Source organism: Mandrillus leucophaeus, unplaced genomic scaffold, assembly GCF_000951045.1.
Source record: "Mandrillus leucophaeus isolate KB7577 unplaced genomic scaffold, Mleu.le_1.0 Scaffold364, whole genome shotgun sequence".
NCBI lineage: Eukaryota > Metazoa > Chordata > Mammalia > Primates > Cercopithecidae > Mandrillus > Mandrillus leucophaeus.
The window spans coordinates 1,517,416-1,535,162 of record NW_012103854.1 but is presented as its reverse complement, the minus strand read 5'-3'; the positions used below and the strand labels follow the sequence as shown (position 1 = coordinate 1,535,162).

The 17,747-nt window shown below is 40.0% G+C and overlaps 1 protein-coding gene and 1 long non-coding RNA gene across 5 annotated transcripts in view; one reads left to right on the top strand and one right to left on the bottom strand.

Moving 5' to 3' along the window:
* SGMS2 (sphingomyelin synthase 2) overlaps positions 1 to 17,747 on the bottom strand; it is an 88,296-nt gene that overhangs the window by 5,847 nt on the left and 64,702 nt on the right. For 2 of the 4 annotated variants that reach the window (XM_011989806.1, XM_011989810.1), the window contains 3 exons: positions 9,845 to 10,543; positions 6,179 to 6,296; positions 2,521 to 2,674 (listed from right to left, as the gene is read on the bottom strand). In XM_011989806.1, coding sequence (XP_011845196.1) covers positions 2,521 to 2,674; positions 6,179 to 6,296; positions 9,845 to 10,299 — 727 coding nt within the window. In that variant the 5' untranslated portion in view covers positions 10,300 to 10,543. Of the gene's footprint in view, positions 1 to 2,520; positions 2,675 to 6,178; positions 6,297 to 9,844; positions 10,544 to 12,183; positions 12,587 to 17,747 lie in introns of those variants that run through there. The other 2 variants (XM_011989807.1, XM_011989809.1) reach the window with 2 other exon arrangements.
* The window catches only part of LOC105546573, a 69,350-nt gene that overhangs the window by 24,970 nt on the left and 26,633 nt on the right, over positions 1 to 17,747 (top strand). Inside the window, exon 2 of the long non-coding RNA XR_001007120.1 lies at positions 12,205 to 12,753. This is a non-coding gene — a long non-coding RNA (uncharacterized LOC105546573). The remainder of the gene's footprint in view (positions 1 to 12,204; positions 12,754 to 17,747) is intronic.

Here is a 17,747-nt window from a genome sequence, read left to right as displayed (position 1 = left end):
TTAAAGTAAAAAATCAATCACAAGTTGCCTTGCTGTTGCTCTGAGGTGAAAGAATGTACAATAATGAGCAATGTCCCTGCTTATAGATAAGTATACTATTCCTTGGCAGTACGATAGAGTCAACCAGCTTGAATTTCCAAAGTTCTAAACACAGCCAAGAAATTAAAAGCAAAACCTCTGGATTCAGCCTGCTTCAACTTGAATACCTGCTTCTCCAAATGATGGCTATGCACTGTGGCCAATCACTTTCTCTGTGCTTAAGTTTACTCATCTGAAAAATGGGAAAAAAGTAATGCATCCCTCAGACGGTGGTTGTAAGGATCAAATGAGTTAATTTACATCAAGGCCCTAGAATAGTGCCTGGGACAGAGTAAGTATTATGTCTATTTGCTAATATTGTTAATGATATGGTTTGGCTGTGTCCCCACCCAAATCTCATCTTGAATTGTAGCTCCCATAATTCTCATGTGTTGTGGGAGGGACCTGGTGGGAGATAACTGAATCATGGGGGTGGTTTTCCCCATACTGTTCTTGTGGTGGTAAATAAGTCTCACAAGATCTGATGGTTTTATAAGGGGAAACCCCTTTTGCTTGGTTTTCATTCTCTCTTGTCTGCTGCCATGTAAGATGTGGCTTTTGCCTTTCACCATGATTGTGAGGCCTCCTCGGCCACATGAAACTGTGAGTCCATTAAACCACTTTTCTTTATAAATTACCCAGTCTTGGTTATGTCTTTATCAGCAGTGTGAAAACAGACTAATACAGTTAATATCAGTTGGTTTTCAGTTATTTTAGAAAACTGAATCTAAGCTTCCTGGGGGTGTTTTTATTACTTTAAACCTACAATGCCTTCACTCTGAAATGCCCTTCCCCACCTCCACCCTCATCCCCATCTCCTTCTGTGAGTTTTTTATGATCCTCAGATTAGAGAGAAGATCCGAAACTCAAATGTACATCTAGACTAGACAATGACTGATCTTACATTGCACACTGATGGAACTTTCCTTGGCAAAATTAGAGTTAGAACCATAGCAACATATATCCTTCCACCCAACCCCCCAGAACCAATAACTCAATATTAGAAATGGAGTGACTAAATTTAAGGAAGAGACCATCCTCTGATGATGGTGCAGAGACAGATCCAGGACCCACCCCACCACCCCAAGAGTATGAGAATAGAAATAAGGGAAAAGGTGCAGAGGCTTCAACTTTTAAGTCAAGTATGAAGACCCCACATGTATCCCAATATTCTCCCTACCGCAGGTCTGTATGTAGAATTTACAAAGGAAGCAACAAAGAGATGCTACAATTCTCACAAAAGAAGACTTGACTTCATCTACTACAGAGAACCTCAACTCTTTTGTCATCTTGCCCTCACAGCAGAACTTAAACCAAATACCCCAGGTAATCAAAGGGGCAATAATTCACTTCTGCACCACTGAAGATAACCCTTAACTTCCACACCACCATTCAATTAGGATGAACCTATTTGGATTAACAAAGGGCCAAGTGAGGAGGGAAGAGCAAGGAGGACAGGGAAGGGGAAGCTGCCTTCTGCTGCTCTCTGCTGAAAGACCTCCTTTTAAATATGTCCAGTGAGAAGGATTAAGATAAACCTCTAAAAAATACTGGCATGAGGTAACTTGGAACTAAAGATGAAGGGTAATACTGACCAGCTTTGCAAACCTGAAGGGAGAAGCATTATTACTTCAAAAGGATTTTGAGGTAACAGGCCTAAATATACAAAATCTCGGAAATATATAAAAATGGGATCTACTGGGCAGCTAAAACAGTACAACCCTACAAAGAACAAGACATGATAGACATGATTTTGGCCATAAAACCTACTAGAAAACCCAAGGATTTTGTATAATGTGAACTAAGCATATAAATATAGAAAGATTTTTATTTTTTGCCACCACATTTCTTCTTGAGAAGAAAATAATCAGTATTGGCAAAATGGTCCATGAAGACTCCTATGAAAGCATAGAAAGTGCTGGAAAATGATGAAATTAGAATAAAGTGGGACTTGGAAATGTTTTAAAAAGAGGAACACATTAACTGAATTATTTGGAATGCTAGAATGGAAGTGTTCTACAAATAATGCAAAGGTCATTACAACTGTCTTTAGAATGTACCAATCCTTTTTGCAATAAAATTAACAATTAATTCTAATATTGATAGATTTTCATACCTTAAGAAGTACTAACCAAGAAGGGAGATGTTTTAGAGGCATGTTAAATGCTAGAAAGAAGCCAGGGCCAAGTTTTAAGCCTTCAGGGTTCAAATCACATACGACTAGTTGAAATTATATATATATATATATATACACACACACGCACACATATATTCACACACACACAGACACACAGACAGACACACACACACACACACACACACACACCCCTGTCTCTTTCACAGCTTATCAATCCCAAGAGAATAAGGGCTCCTATCAATTTCACAGCCCAGGGACCCCTCCCACTACAGATATCAGTTCAGTGGGAATGGGCTATTACTTACATTCTTTGATGAACAAATAAGTCAGTGTCAGCGTAACCGTGTGACCGCTGAAGAGGAAGTCTCCACACAAGATATGTGATCCAGTTATGGACAATCCACCACCAGAAATCAATCGTAGAATCCGTTGTACTTTTGCCTGAGAGTCTCCATTAAGCTGAACGACACAAGAAGATTAAGAAGGGAATTTACAATTGGCTAAAATCATGTTTCAGTCTAATTGTGTGACTCTTAGAAAGGACACCAGGTTGTGATTTTTTTTTTTTTCTTTTTAACCTAAAAAGTCAAAAATAATCCAAGGAGAAGCTCCTCAAACTGGGTTTTATTCATTTATTGGCAAGTTTTATTGACATGTTTTAAATTATTCAATATGTTACTAATAATATGTCTTGGTGGTGGTGTGTCCTTGGGCAAAGCTTTTAAAAATATTAATAACCAATGACTTCACCACAACTATGTGCTAAAAAGCAGATCAAAGCTACTTTCTTTCCTTTTTGCAGGGGGAAGTGAGGGTTTTGAATGGTTAATATTTGATTCAGCTGCATACCACATTACCAATATTCTCTACAGTGAATTGGTACCTTGTATTAGGTGGGCAGCCTAAAGTGGACAGACATATAGCTGTATTAATGTCTGATCAAAACATTTACAATTAAGAAGAGGAGTTGCAACTTATTAAATAATTTAAATAGGTTTGAAAATGATGGATTAGGGATGCACTGGCAGCTTTAAAAACGAGTAGCTTTGATTAGGAAAAACATCCCTAAAGAAATAGCCTGTGTGCTATGGCAGGAGGCTAGGAGAGCTCCTTTGGACAAGGTGCAGCAGCCCCACAAAGCCACTGTGATGACATGAGAAACAATGCTGGGCTAGGCCAAGGGCTGGAGAGGTTTGTACTCCATTACAATTTAATCATACAGGAAGGAGTTGGTCAAAACTGTAGGCACAGAAAATTGGAATACTGAATTATTGAGGGGCTAGATTGGGTGGGGGATTCAGATCAGACGAGTGTAGAGCAAATTGATTGAGAAAATCAAAGAATAATGCTCAGAAAAAAAATCATGTAATAGAATACACGGGAGAGAAATACAGAAAGACCTTTTGAGACAGGGTCTTGCTCTTTCACCCAGGCTGGAGTGCAATGGGTGGTACATTAGGTATAGGAGAGACCAACTTGGCTGCTGCCAAGTAGGAAAGCTTATCATCTACATTGTTTCTTCCATTAAGAAGGTAAGTATCTGAGGTCGAGGGTTCGAGATCAACCTGATCAACATGGAGAAACCCTGTCTCTACTAAAAAAAAAAAACCAGCTAGGTGTGGTGGCACATGCCTGTAATCCCAGCTACTTGGGACACTGAGGCAGGAGAATTGCTTGAACCTGGGAGGTGGAGGTTGTGGTGAGCCAAGATTGCACCATTGCACTCCAGCCTGGGCAACAAGAGCAAAACTCTGTCTCAAAAAAAAAAAAAAAGTAGGTGTTTGGCCACCTGTGGCCAAGGTGAGGGATAACTCGCCCTAGAAAGCTTTCTCAGGGAAGGGGAATGTTGCTCTCCCAGCCAAACATTCTTATATGTGGAAAAATAGGTTTGCAAAGCTAAATCATTTCATGTAATCATTTTATAATAACTGGGCCAACACTTATCTAAACACACTTTGAAGAACACAGATTGTCCGACTGTCAATCAAAACTTGGATTGGAGATTAAAGCAAATTCTAAGAAAAAATTAAAAGTGAACCATAGGATACATAAAGGAGAAGGCAACTGGAAAACTAGGAAAGCAAAGCTTTCACTATGATGGCTCTTGTAAGCATGTCCGGTGAGTTACAAGTTGTACAGGCATCAATTACTGTAACAGATATGACACTTTTCCATAGTGAGTGGCTTCCATATACAAAGTTCTGATATTCCTTATAGTCATGAAGGACATTCTATAGAGTCAGCAACACAGGAGACAAGTAGATTATCTAATAGCTTTGTAACCATAAACATCTAAGCAGCACCCAAAGCCAGCAGACGAACCAAATTCAGAACACAACTCTGATGCCTGTTCTATGACACCACCTCACCTCTAGTCAAACCAAGTGATTTGTGTTTGTTTTACTGAACCATGATTCAGGCATGTATAGCTTGCTTATGCTTCAGGAAGGGGTCCCAACAAGTGAACCTGGGAGATGATTAGTAAGGATGTTACCAGAGGTTCCACTATGACTATTTGTAGCTTGGCTATCCAACAGCACTGATGTGGCTTCTGAAGATTGCAACTCTTCCACGGAGGACAATCTTTAATTTACTTTCTTTCTATAATCATAGCAATTCATCCTGCAAACCTCATCCGTTACTAAGATGGGTTTGCCTTCTTTTCTGTGGCCATTTCTCCATTTAACACATTGCAATAGCCCCTTAGAAGTGTTTATTACACTTCTGAACTTCTCCTATGCCTTAAATTAGCTTCACTAAAATCAGCCAGTGTTTAAATTCAATATGTACACTGTTTTAATTACAGACATTTTCTGCTTTGATGGCTTTGGAAAAGTATAGCTTCTCCAACCACACCTATATTTGGTGAGGGAGACTGTGGACGTCTTCAGAGAAGCTCGATTTTTCTTTCACCTCAGACATCTGCTTAGTGTTCAGTAAAATATGATGTTAGACTTCATTCCTTTGTCCAGAAAGCACATGATTTGTAATTTTCCATTTTGTAAACCAGGGTGCACTGAAGTCCGAGATGATTAACAGCTCTCTCAAGAACTCGCTCTTCCTCGATAAACTGTAATTCCTTCTTAGGACGGTTTCAGAAGACATCCTCACGCACTCTCTCACTCAAAGGCCACTCTCTCTTTCCAGCTGCTAAAAACCTTGGAGTCATCCTTGACTCCTTTCTCTCAAACCCATATCCAAGTTATTAAGCATATCCTATATCCCGAACTGAACAACTTCTCATTATTTCCACTGCTACCGCTAAGGCTGAAGTTCCTATACCGCACTGCGAGACCCTATGTGATCTGTGGTCTGCACACCCCGACCCTTCACAACTCTACTCTGACACACCGGCCTCCCTACTCTTCCTTTATTCACTGTGAATAAGCAGTGTTTTAGCCTAGAGCTCTCATGCCATCCACATGCCTCATTTCCTGGTCTTGGTTCCTGCCCAACTGCTTTGTTATTAAAGAAGCCTTTCCTGACCTCTATATCAAATAGAACCCTCAAGCACCCTTTCACCTTACTCAGCTCTGCTGTTCTCCATGTGACAATCACCTGACTTATCATCATGTGACAAATTATGACTTTGTTTATAATTTGTCATCCCTAATAGAATATAAGCTCCAGAAGAGGGACATTGTTTGGGTTACTACAATCCCTGGTACATAAGCTTAATGCCTGTAGAATGAATGCATTAATGAATAAGTAAATGAGAAGGTAACAAAGTAGAGTCAAACCCCCAATGGTAATTTTCAGTTAGCAGAAAATATTTTTTTTTAGCACAAAATATATTTTATAAATACATTTTAATTTCTTCCTCTCAAATCTAAATAGAAGACAGAAAAGATGCTAGATTTCAGTTAACACATAGGAAAGTGTCTAGAAGAATGTATAATAAAGGGTAAGTGATCAATGACTGTTTGCCTGGTTTCTTCTAAGTGGTAGTTTGGAAGTACTGACCTTTGGAGCACACTGGAAATGCATTCCAGGCACAGGTAGAGTAGTAACATACATTGTAATGCAGCGATACAGGTATAAAGTTCCAATAATAAAACAGAATCTGCGTCCCACTATTGACCTAAAGGAAAAAATAGGGATGGGGAAAACAGGTTTACTGTTTGTTTTTATTCCTAATGAAAAATAAAACAATGTTTAACAGGATAAAGAATAATCGGTACAGAATGGCATTAACAAACAAACCACAGTTTCACAGAGTTTAAAGGCTTACTTGTGAGTTGCCCATCCCTACAGTTCCATGGAGAGATTGCACCACAGTTTTCAAAATGAAGATTCACTTACTGCAATAAATCTAGGTGGTTTGACTTCCAAAGGATGTGTGTGTGTGGAGTGGGGGAACTAAAGTAGACGAAGAGTCTACGTAATCACCTCTCCTCAAAGGCACTCTTTACCAGAGAATTCAATGAACCTGTCTGTATTTTCAGTCAACTCACTGCATTAAAACCCTCTCTTGAGAACATATGAAAGGAATAAGCAAGCTACGATCACAGAGGAATTAACTAATGAGTCAAGGTGACATTACATCATTAGACACATAGGGAAATGTGACAACACATTTAACCCACGGTATAAGCAGGGTTTATTTGAGGACCATCTGAAGGTATTTTGACAACACAGGCATGAACTATTCTCTCTGTGGCTAAATAGATTTTCAAAAAACTCTATCTTGAAAATGTCCATAAGTGTTCTCATACAATTAATTACATTTAATAGTGAATTGTAAGCTGATTATTTTATTCAATCTTGATCAAAAAAGGACAAAAAATCCCACAAGTCATTTTTCACTTTATATTTCTGTGGGAAGAAAGTTGTCTTAACTAACATTAGCCCCTGTGCTTCATGACCTGAGTCCTCAGCCTAAGCCAGGCTTCCCGGTGGATGACTGAGGATCCTGTCTTCAAAGGGGAAGGGCTCTGCCATTGTACCATTGCCTCATGGGTATCTGAATGGGCATCACAGGTCTGAATGTCCTCAGTCCAGCTGAACAGGACAGCTCCTTTTCTGTTGTATAGTTAGGTCTATAAGCTCTGGGCTCTGGGGATTAAGAGATGAGTGGGACTCCACATAAAGCCCTTAGACTTGCTAGGTGTTATTTCCTTAGTACATAAAACATATTACTCGAGGTCTCTCATTTTCAGAGCTCTCAAGCTTTCAAGACTGGTAGTGATCAAAGACTTTGGGAAAAACCGGCAGTGTCAGGTAATGTGACATATTTTAAGTTTTCCCTAAGATTGTGGTTCTGACATGAATCAAGGTCTAACTCAGGTACCATCTGGAACTTCTAATTTCAAGAATTATGTGTAAATATATATTTCAGCTGTCTGTTTCCAATAGCTATTTTAAGAGTATTCCAAGGTTTCTGGGGTCAAAAGAAAAAAAAATAGAAGGGAACACCACCTAGACTGGTAGATGAGAGTATTTATTTATCCCTAAGGCATTTCTTTAAAGGTTTGCTATTCTAGTTCTGCCTTTCCTGGTACTAAAAAGGAGCAGGTAATAAACAGTGCTGAGCTTCTCCCCTCGGTTAAGGGAAAACCAATTCAGCCTTTGATCCAACCTCAGGTTCCAACAGAGTGCTGTTTTGAATTGTGCTCCATGCTGTTAGACAAGGTGAAGTAATAAGCAGAAATTATTATGAGTCAATTACATTCATCCCAGCATTCTGAGTTCAGCTGTACTCAAAACAGAAAACTTAGAAGGTGAAAGATGTACTCTACAGCCTTATTTAGAAAATGAACTAGTGCTAATGATTTTTTTTACCAGAGCTTTGAAAGGTGCTTTTAAAAGAGAGAGTAAGCAACATTCCTCATTCAGCTGGGATGCTCAAAACAGGTTATAAAAATTATTCTACTAGTTACTAAAATGTAAGATCCAATTCTACTTCAAATGTAAAAAGGCAAACTTGTGTGAATTGCAACTGAAACAGTGGGTATCATTAAAATGTATGGTCCGGCTATGTGACCCTGTGTTTGGATATGTTGAAATCTAAGGTGGTAAGTACAGGCAGTTAACAATAACTATCTAATGAAAATTCAAAAAGAATCTAGATGAAAATATAGCTAAATTGAGGGAAAAACTATACTTCAGGGTGGAGTCCACATACTTACCAGATCCTGGACAATTTCTCGTTTCACACATATATCAATAAAACCTTGCTCTAAATAAAGGAGAAAGCAAATTATCTGCAGCCTTAGCAGGCTCTCTTACATTGTGTTAATTTCCAGACACTAAAAAGAAAAACACTGAAGTTCATAAATACATTTTTTGCTTTTAGCATAAAGCATCCTTTAACAATTTAAGGAGCAGGTTACTTTTTTAAGTAAAAGACAACTCATAGTTAAGTCTATTACTTAAGCATATTAAGGAAACACATGAAGAGTTATATTAAGGAAAATGCTTAGGAATGACTGCAGTTTGTGGAATAAGGTTTTAAGACTGCAAAGTTGCATTTGGGGAACTCTTTGAATTCCTCTAATCACAAAACAGTAACAGTGTTAGGGTCTGAGTGGATATACCACACTGAGAGTCCTATAAGTGATCAAGTAATGAAAAATGTTACCAACTGAAAAACAATACAGCCAAAATTCTCTAAGAATGATCTTGTGGCATGAATACTGAAATCCTATTTGACCTGGAATCTTCAGATTGTATACAAGTTAGCATATATTACATTTTTAAACTCCATATTATGGTCAGTGTTTTGATCAAAATCATATTTTAGTGATTTAATCACTACCACCCAGTAGAAAACAAATGTCTAAATGATGAATGAGAGGAAAGGAGGAATTAAGGAGCCTTTGTTTTTATGGACTAGGAGTCAGAATTCACATAGAGAAGCAGAAATAACCACTTCAGGGCTATGTCCAATTCTTAAGTGTCTTCAAAGCAAAAGTACCTGACTTATTTCTTCTTGATTTCCTACTATTCCAAAAATGAGGAGGCTGAACCCAGTGAACCATGAGCTCCTTTGTGATGTCCAAGGAAAACCAGAGGGCAAGTTTACTTTAGAAATCTAAAAATCAAAACCGCATGGATTCAGTTCTAAACTCAGTTTCTTAAACTCTTGTAACTAGATAGCAAGCAAACAAAAAACCAAAACCACACCCACACACCCAGCCCCACAGAAATGTAAAATTTGAGAACTGAATCCAGGCAAACCTTAAAGCAGGCTATTGACTCTAGACCAATACAGACATCACATTATGAGTAATGGAGAAAAAAGTTTCTCAACCTATTCCTTTTCCCACTTGTCAAGAGCCTGAAATAACAAACATGATGGAAGTGAATGTTATTCCTTTCCAAGCCTCTTGATTTATCATACAAATACCATAGCTGGAAGTCAGGAACTGCACCTTAAATTCATCAACTCTGAGTCACCCACCACAGTACTGCTGTACACTGCCACTTTCATACACAGTTGCTCAACAAACACTTACTGAATAGTGACTGAATTTATTCAATGTGGTAGAGCTTTCTACTGCTTTCTTTCATCAAATGTTTGGGTAAGACTGAATTTATTGGAATAAAAAGGAAAGATGATCTCAATTGCTCATCTATTCACTCAAAAACAAACCCATGGCAAATCCCCAAAACATTAGATTTACTTACTTGTATCTCAGAAACAGCCACTGGGTGATCCATAATCCAACTAATATAATCCCATTTATTTCTGATACAGAAAATGCCCATTTCACCCTATCAATGTAATCAAAAAACTTGTCTGGGAGTGGAGGGCTAAGCTCCTTGGGAGGGACCCTCTCATGTACAACTGTGATCATGACGGTTGTCAAGACGAGGTTGAAAACCGCATATATGAAGGCAATGCCCGTTTTCCACCACTCTAGTGGAAATTTGTTCCTTGATTCAGTGGGCATAGCAATTTGGATATAGTCCGGGTACTTTTTGGTGCCTTTTCGCAGCCCACTGGATAAGCTCTTGGGTTTACCGTTGCCATTTTTGTTTTCTTCTTCAACAGGTTCAGTGGGTCTTGTGTAAGTGTTTGTAGGATCACTGGGTTGATTTTCCAAATGTTCTTCAAGTTTTGCTGTCTCTATGATATCCATTGTCCCCTAGTCTTCAGATCAAAAAGGAGATGGTCAAGTTCTTGTTCTTTGTGGAAATTTAGCTTTTTTCAATCCTTCTATTTCCAAGATCAACATGGACTCTTACAATGGACTTTGTTTCCTAACACAAAAGGTAGAAGGTAGCCATCTGATTACTGTTCCTTCCATGCAACTATATGCTGTACCTTCACCACTTTCAAGAAAGGAAGCCAATTCTTCCCTCAAAAAGATGTTACTATCCCACCTAAAAGAAAAACAAAATTATGTTCAGAAACTATGCTTGTCCAATTATCAACCATCCAAAAAAAAAAAAATTCTTAAAATAAGGAAACAAATACCAAAGTCATTTGCTTTATAAACATAATGTCAGAACCTAGTTAAAGCTGCCGAGATCAAGTTGATTTACAAAATACTGAACTGTTTTATCTTGGAATTCTCATCTCTTTTTGAGCTAGTATCGGTAGAAATAGGAAATGGGAACATTTTAACAATCAGTTCCCTTTAAATTTCCTTAAAGAAAAATCAGGACCCAACATTGCAAACACTTCATCAGACACTATCACTTGTTGCTAACCATGAAGTCATAATAAGCTAGAAATTACCCAGAGATCACATCAATCCTTCCAAAGACTGTATTTTCTATGAGCCATAAAGAAAGAATACAAAACTGGTAAGTGGCTTATATGCATTGAATAATTGTTACTCTCTGCATTTGTCAAAATAGTCAATTTTCTATTTTCTAATTAAAAAACAAGTCTTTTTAAGTGCTCGCTTTCAAGAACAGATTCAAGAACACCACATTCAAGATATTTAAAATGGCACAGCCTCAGTTTATCCTTTTATATTCAGAGATGCATGCCATATACAAGAAAAGCTGGCAGTCTTCAAAATAACTCTGAAAAGATACACCAAGCTTTAGCTATGTCTCTCACGCAGGTAACAAGTAGAATTTATTTGAAGGATAAAAATACCTCACTACAATTGGCATGATAAATTAGTAACTAACGACATTTTGATGCAGCCACCACAATTTCTACCAAACAATAGAAACGGGCCTCCAGAGGACCAGCTCAGGGGACTCACCCACCACGACACTGATGAGGATAACTACCTTTGGCTTCAGCTTCACAGGTTCCAGAGAGCACACATTTCTTTAGGACACAGGGCGCCACTGCCACCTCTTTTATACTTGCTCGTACACGGCCCCAGCTGTTCTCAATTTAGGAGAGCAGTCTTTTAGTCCTGCTACAGAAGCCAGCCACCTGATGAGGTTTTCAAACCTTGTAATTAGTCCCCTCCCTGGATACACTGCTCAACTTAAGCACAATCCACTGCATTTTAAAGCGCCCCCCACCCCCTTTCAGGGTAACTTCAGGGAAAACTGAGGAGGACAAACTCAAAGTGATGACAGCCAAGCCTTTATTTAATGAAAGAAAAAAAAAGTGAAAATGGCAGTCAATATGTACAGGCAATGCCTGTTTACAATTATGGGTGGCAAATAAGCCACAAGTGTTTACTGTACTCCTAAATGCCCCAGTGCTGAGGGCTATGTAGGGGAAATTAAAAGGAGTGAAAAACACCTGACCTGAACATTCAGCCAAAGAGCTTGCAGTCTAACCAAAGAGACAGGGCTAAAACGATGAAAGACTACTGAAGAAGACTGATTGGCATATTGTGAAAGGAAGGAGTGGGATGTGCTGGTCACTAGATAAAGTGAGAGGTTTGGTTGTACTGTTTCCCTGCTCCCGGGACAAGATGTGTCCACACACAGGCTCTGATTCTGAGAAAGCAAAAGCATATGGAAAGCTGGCCTGGTAGAGAAATAGGGGATAAGGGAGCATGAGACTAGCTAAAAGGTGCTACTGAGAATTACAAACATCTCACCTTTCTCTTGTCCTTCTGCAGAGCCCCCAGCTATCAATACATTACAGCAGGATAAGAAAGGCCCAGTGGCCCTCTGGCTTGACAGCGTCTTGGCACAATGTTGTGGGAAGAATAAGCACAATGAAGAGGTGCCTCAGGAAGGTATTTTCAACAACAAACCTTCAACACCATGAACTACTACTTCTAACGGAGGTCGGTCCGAAGCACAAACACAGCCATTTCCTGTATCTCTTTAGCAGCCTTACCTAATCCACTTACAGCATCTTGCCAAACCATCATCCAAATTCCCTTCAACTTTACTCTTTCATATGTGCTCCTAGACTTGTGTTCATGTGTGAAAGAAGCTTGTGATTTTGGAACTCCATTTCACAGTGGATGTACAGATGGTCTTTATAAGGTAGCTACTTGGTTCTAGAACACAGAATGTGGAACAGAAGAAAATCCAATTAGTAACCTTTTTTCTTTTTTTTTTCCCAAGAGGAAACACTCAGCCACCCACCTCATGGGACTGCTATGAGAATGACTAAATAATTGTGAAGAGCTTTGTGCCCCTGGGAGTAAGAACACTATGTGAGTACAATGCCCATTTATCGTCATTAGTGTTAAAATTAATATTTTCCTTGGGATTAAGATTAAATATACACAGCACATTCATCATGTGTCAACAAATCTTGGGACAGAATGTTTGTCATCAAGACAATGATCGCAACATATTCATTCCTATTGTGAAAGGAAAATATCTCGGGGTCCCAAAATCACTAAGCTAGAGGGAAAAGTCAAGCTGGGAACTGCTTAGGGCAAACCTGCCTCTCATTCTCACACATCTGCTCACTGAGATAAATGCATATCTCATTGCCTGCTTTGGAGAGGCTAATCAGAAGCCCAAAAGAATGCAACCATTTATTTCTTATCTACCTATGACCTGGAAACCCCCTCCCTGCTTTGAGTTGTCTCACCTTTCAGACCGAACCAATGTTCATCTTACATATGTTGATTCATGTCTCATGTCCCCCTAAGATGTATAAAACCAAACTGTGCTCTGACCACCTTGGGCACATGTCATCAAGACCTCCCAAGGCTCTGTCATGGGCGTGCATCCTCAACCTTGGCAAAATACTTTCTAAATTAACTGAGACCTGTCTCAAATTTTCAGGGTTCACATTTTGGTAACCACAGAGGGATTCTGAGTGGAGATGTCCCTAACCTTTGATAAATCTATCAGTGCTTGGTTGAGTCTTGGGCTATCTTTATGGCTTAAACCAACAGCACAATTTGCTGAGGCCTGGAAGCACCCATTCCAGAGAATCCCTGATCTCCCCAATTCTGGTTGAGATCTAAAGTTTATTTTGCTGTCACAACTTTTTTTTGGAGTTTTAGTTGCTTCCAATACAAGGAAGACACGTTTTCTTGCTTCCATGATGATGGAACGCAGGTAACTCCTTTACGGAGTTTCCCTTCCAAAAGGGAAGATGAGTTTTTTTTTCCTGCTCCTAGTGACACAGAAGATAGAAAAGTTATTTAGGCAGATAGTGAGGGTAAAAGAGTCCTCAGCAAGGCTTCCCTTCTAACAGAAAGCAGCCCAAGAAACATTTTTTTTTTTTGTCTAATGAAGAGCAGCCTGAAAAATTGAGCTGCAAACATAGATAAGCAAGCTGGAAGCTTGCACAGGTTGCTGCTGGCAGCTGTGCCAATACAAAATGGCTACCTGGTAGCCAGGTATGTTCAACGTGGAGGCTCCATCTTCCCTTTTGTCACCATGTGTACAGTAAAGACACAGGCAACATGGTGCTGGCCAGGAAGATAACCTATTTGCATAATAAAAGATTAGGGTGGAGGTGGCCAGTTTTTTGCACCCTTATGCAAATGGCACACCTGGTCCAAGCAATCTTTCATGCCCTATGTAAATCAAACACCACCTCAGGCTCATCTGTAAAACCTCCTGCATTTCACTGAGGAAGCAGAAACCCATTTGGGACCCCTCTCTCTGCAGGAGAAAGCTCTTTTCCTTTTGCCTATTAATTCTCTGCTTTTAACCTCGCTCCATGTGTGTCCATGTCCTTGATTTCCTCTGCATGAGACAATGAACCTCAGGTATCACCCCAGACAACAAGGCTGCTTCATTAGGCTAGACAGCAGTCTTCAGTCTGAGACCCACCCACCCCTAGATAACTAACTAAATCGGGGTTTGTCTTGGCTAAAGTTAACATTAACAACCAGCTGCTCTTAATGTCTCTTTACCATTAGGGCATTCAGTATTCATATAAGTTGTGTAATCATTTGTTTTGCTTAACTGGTTTTTTATTTATTGTTTCTGTTTTTGATATTGTTTCAGTCTTTTTCCCATTGGGTTTAACCAACTTCACCCAACTTGATCAAATCCGAATGAAAGTTCCAAATTATGGGGAACAAGGCCTCTGAAGTGGCTAAATTCTCATAGACACACACAAAACAGGTAGTATGGTAAGGTGGTATAGTGGGGGGAGAAAAACAGCTAGAAAAAGGAAAAAAAAAAAAGGAAAGATTTTTTATTTTGATTACTTAAGGGGCTTTATTTACATAACAAAGCCACCTTTTTGCTAGCCAGGTCAAACTGAAAGCAATGGCAGTCACCCCATGCTGCATTTCAATAGCTAAGGTTCTGCCTTTTCTTTTCCCACCATGACAGCCTGAGGTTTGGTTACTAAATCAAGCCCTTTCTGGTTTGATACTTGGTACTTCTGAAATAGCGGCAATTTGTCCTAGTTCGTGAAATATGGAAATGAGATTTAAAGAGTATTTTTTTTTAAAGGAACTCAATGGTTAAAGTCAGCTTAATTGAAAACTACCATCCACGATGTGGGTCTGTACGTTTGCATGTGTTTGTATTTAAGAGGACTTCATGTTTTTATTTCTTTTTTCTCCCCTAGGACCTTGTCCTTTTTTTTGTTTTTTTTTTGAGACAGAGTCTTGTTCTGTTGTCCAGGCTGGAGTACAGTGGTGTGATCGTGGTTCACTGCAACCTCAGCCTCCTGGGTTCAAAGGATTCTCCTGCTTCAGTCTCCCAAGTAGCTGGGATTACAGGCACACACCACCATGCCCAGCTAATTTTTGTATTTTTAGTACAGATGGGGTTTCACCATGTTAACCAGGCTGGTCTTGAACTCCTGACCTCAGTTGATCCACCTGCCTTGGCCTCTCAAAGTGCTGGAATTATAGGTATGAGCCACCATGCCCAGCACCCTTTTTAAAAAAATTTTTTCTTCTCAGTTGACTGGATTCTGTTTTCTTCCTTTACTTCTGCAGTCTCTCCTTTCTCTTTCACCCTCTGCTTCATGAGGGACCAAAAATACTTTATAATAGCCTGGGGTTCCTTAAAGAAAATGGAGAAGGCATCAGACTCCCTTTCAGGGAGAAACCTGTTTCTCCTTATGGAACTTCAAGAGTATAAACAGACAAGTTCATCTCAGCTTTTAAACTGCTTGCTTTTGTATTGTTACCTGATTTATTGACTAAAATAGTTATTGCAACAGAGGCTTAGCTTCAGTTTTTAAAGAAAAGTGTAGTTTAAACACTTAGAAATATCTTTGTGTAAAAAAATTTTTTAAAGTGCACCATAAAAACATCACATGGTCTAGCCTCACAAAAATTCTCCCTTTTTGGAAACCCAGGATTCAGTGTGGGCTCTGCCCAGGGTTCAGAGATCTGGTTAAAAGATAGATAGGTAATCTCTAAATAAAATTGGTCTCCTTATGCAATCCTATGATAGATTTTTATAATTTTACGTTTGATTTGGCATTCATCTTTAATCTCCCTCTAGACTTTTTCTCTCTATCTTATGATGCAAATTTTGCTATTTGATTTTCACCTGAGTTGTTTCCTTTAATATGCAAATTTAAGGCTACTTAGCTGACAACTACCTAAGGTTATGAAACAGGTTATCAAGATCCTGAAAATCTGGGGTGTGCCCAAGATGGCCGAATAGGAATAGCTCCAGCCTCCAGCTCCCAGCATGAATGACACAGAAGACAGGTGATTTCTGCCTTTTCAGCTGAGGTACCAGGTTCATCTCACTGGGGCGTGTCAGTCGGTGCTGGTTCAAGGGTGCAGCCCAACCAGCGAGAACTGAAGCAGCGCGAGGCATCGCCTCACCTGGGAAGTACAAGGGGGAAGGGAATTCCTTTTCCTAGCCAAAGGAAATTGAGACACACAACACCTGGAAAATCGGGTAACTCCCACCCTAATACTGCGCTTTACCAAGGGTCTTAGCAAACGACACACAAGGAGATTATATGCCACACTTGGCCCAGAGGGTCCCACGCCCATGGAGCCTCCCTTCATTGCTAGCACAGCAGTCTGAGATCTAACTGCAAGGTGGCAGCCAGGCTGGGGGAGGGGCACCCACCATTGCTGAGGTTTAAGTAGATAAACAAAGCCACCAGGAAGCTCAAATTGGGTGGAGCCCACTGCAGCTCAAGGAGGCCTGCCTGCCTCTGTAGATTACACCTCTGGGGACCGAGCATAGCTAAACAAAAAGCAGCAGAAACTTCAGCAGAGGTAAATGTCCCTGTCTGACAGCTTTGAAGAGAGCAGTGGTTCTCCCAGCATGGAGGTTGAGATCTGAGAATGGACAGACTGACTGCGCAAGTGGGTCCCTGACCCCTGAGTAGCCTAACTGGGAGACATCCCCCACTAGGTGCAGACTGACATCTCACACCTCACATGGCTAGGTACACCTGTGAGACGAAGCTTCCAGAGCAAGAATCAGACAGCAACACTCATTGTTCAGCAATAGTCTATCTTCTGCAGCCTCCGCTGCTGATACCCAGGCAAACAGGGTCTGGAGTGGACCTCAAGCAAACTCCAACAGACCTGCAGCTGAGGGTCCTGACTGTTAGAAGGAAAACTAAGAAACAGAAAGGACACCCACACCAAAACCCCATCAGGATGTCACCATGATCAAAGACCAAAGGCAGATAAAACCACAAAGATGGGGAAAAAGCAATGCAGAAAAGCTGGAAATACAAAAAATCAGAGCACATCTCCCCCTCCAAAGGAACACAGCTCATTGCCAGCAATGGAACAAAGCTGGATGGAGAATGACTTTGAAGAGTTGAGAGAAGAAGGCTTCAGTCGATCAAACTTCTCAGAGCTAAAGGAGGAACTACGTACCCAGCGCAAAGAAACTAAAAACCTTGAAAAAGGAATGGATGAATGGATAACTAGAATAATCAATGCACAGAAGACCTTAAAAGAATGGATAGAGATGAAAACCATGACACGAGAACTACATGACAAATGCACAAGCTTCAGTAACCGACTCGATCAACTGGAAGAAAGATTATCAGCGACTGAAGATTGAACGAATGAAATGAAGCGAGAAGAGAAGTGTAGAGAAAAAAGAGTAAAAAGAAATGAACAAAGCCTCCAAGAAATATGGGATTATGTGAAAAGACCAAATCTAAATCTGATTGGTGTACCTGAAAGTGACGGGGAGAATGGAACCAAGTTGGAAAACACCCTGCAGCATATCATCCAGGAGAACTTCTCCAACCTAGCAAGGCAGGCCAACATTCAAATTCAGGAAA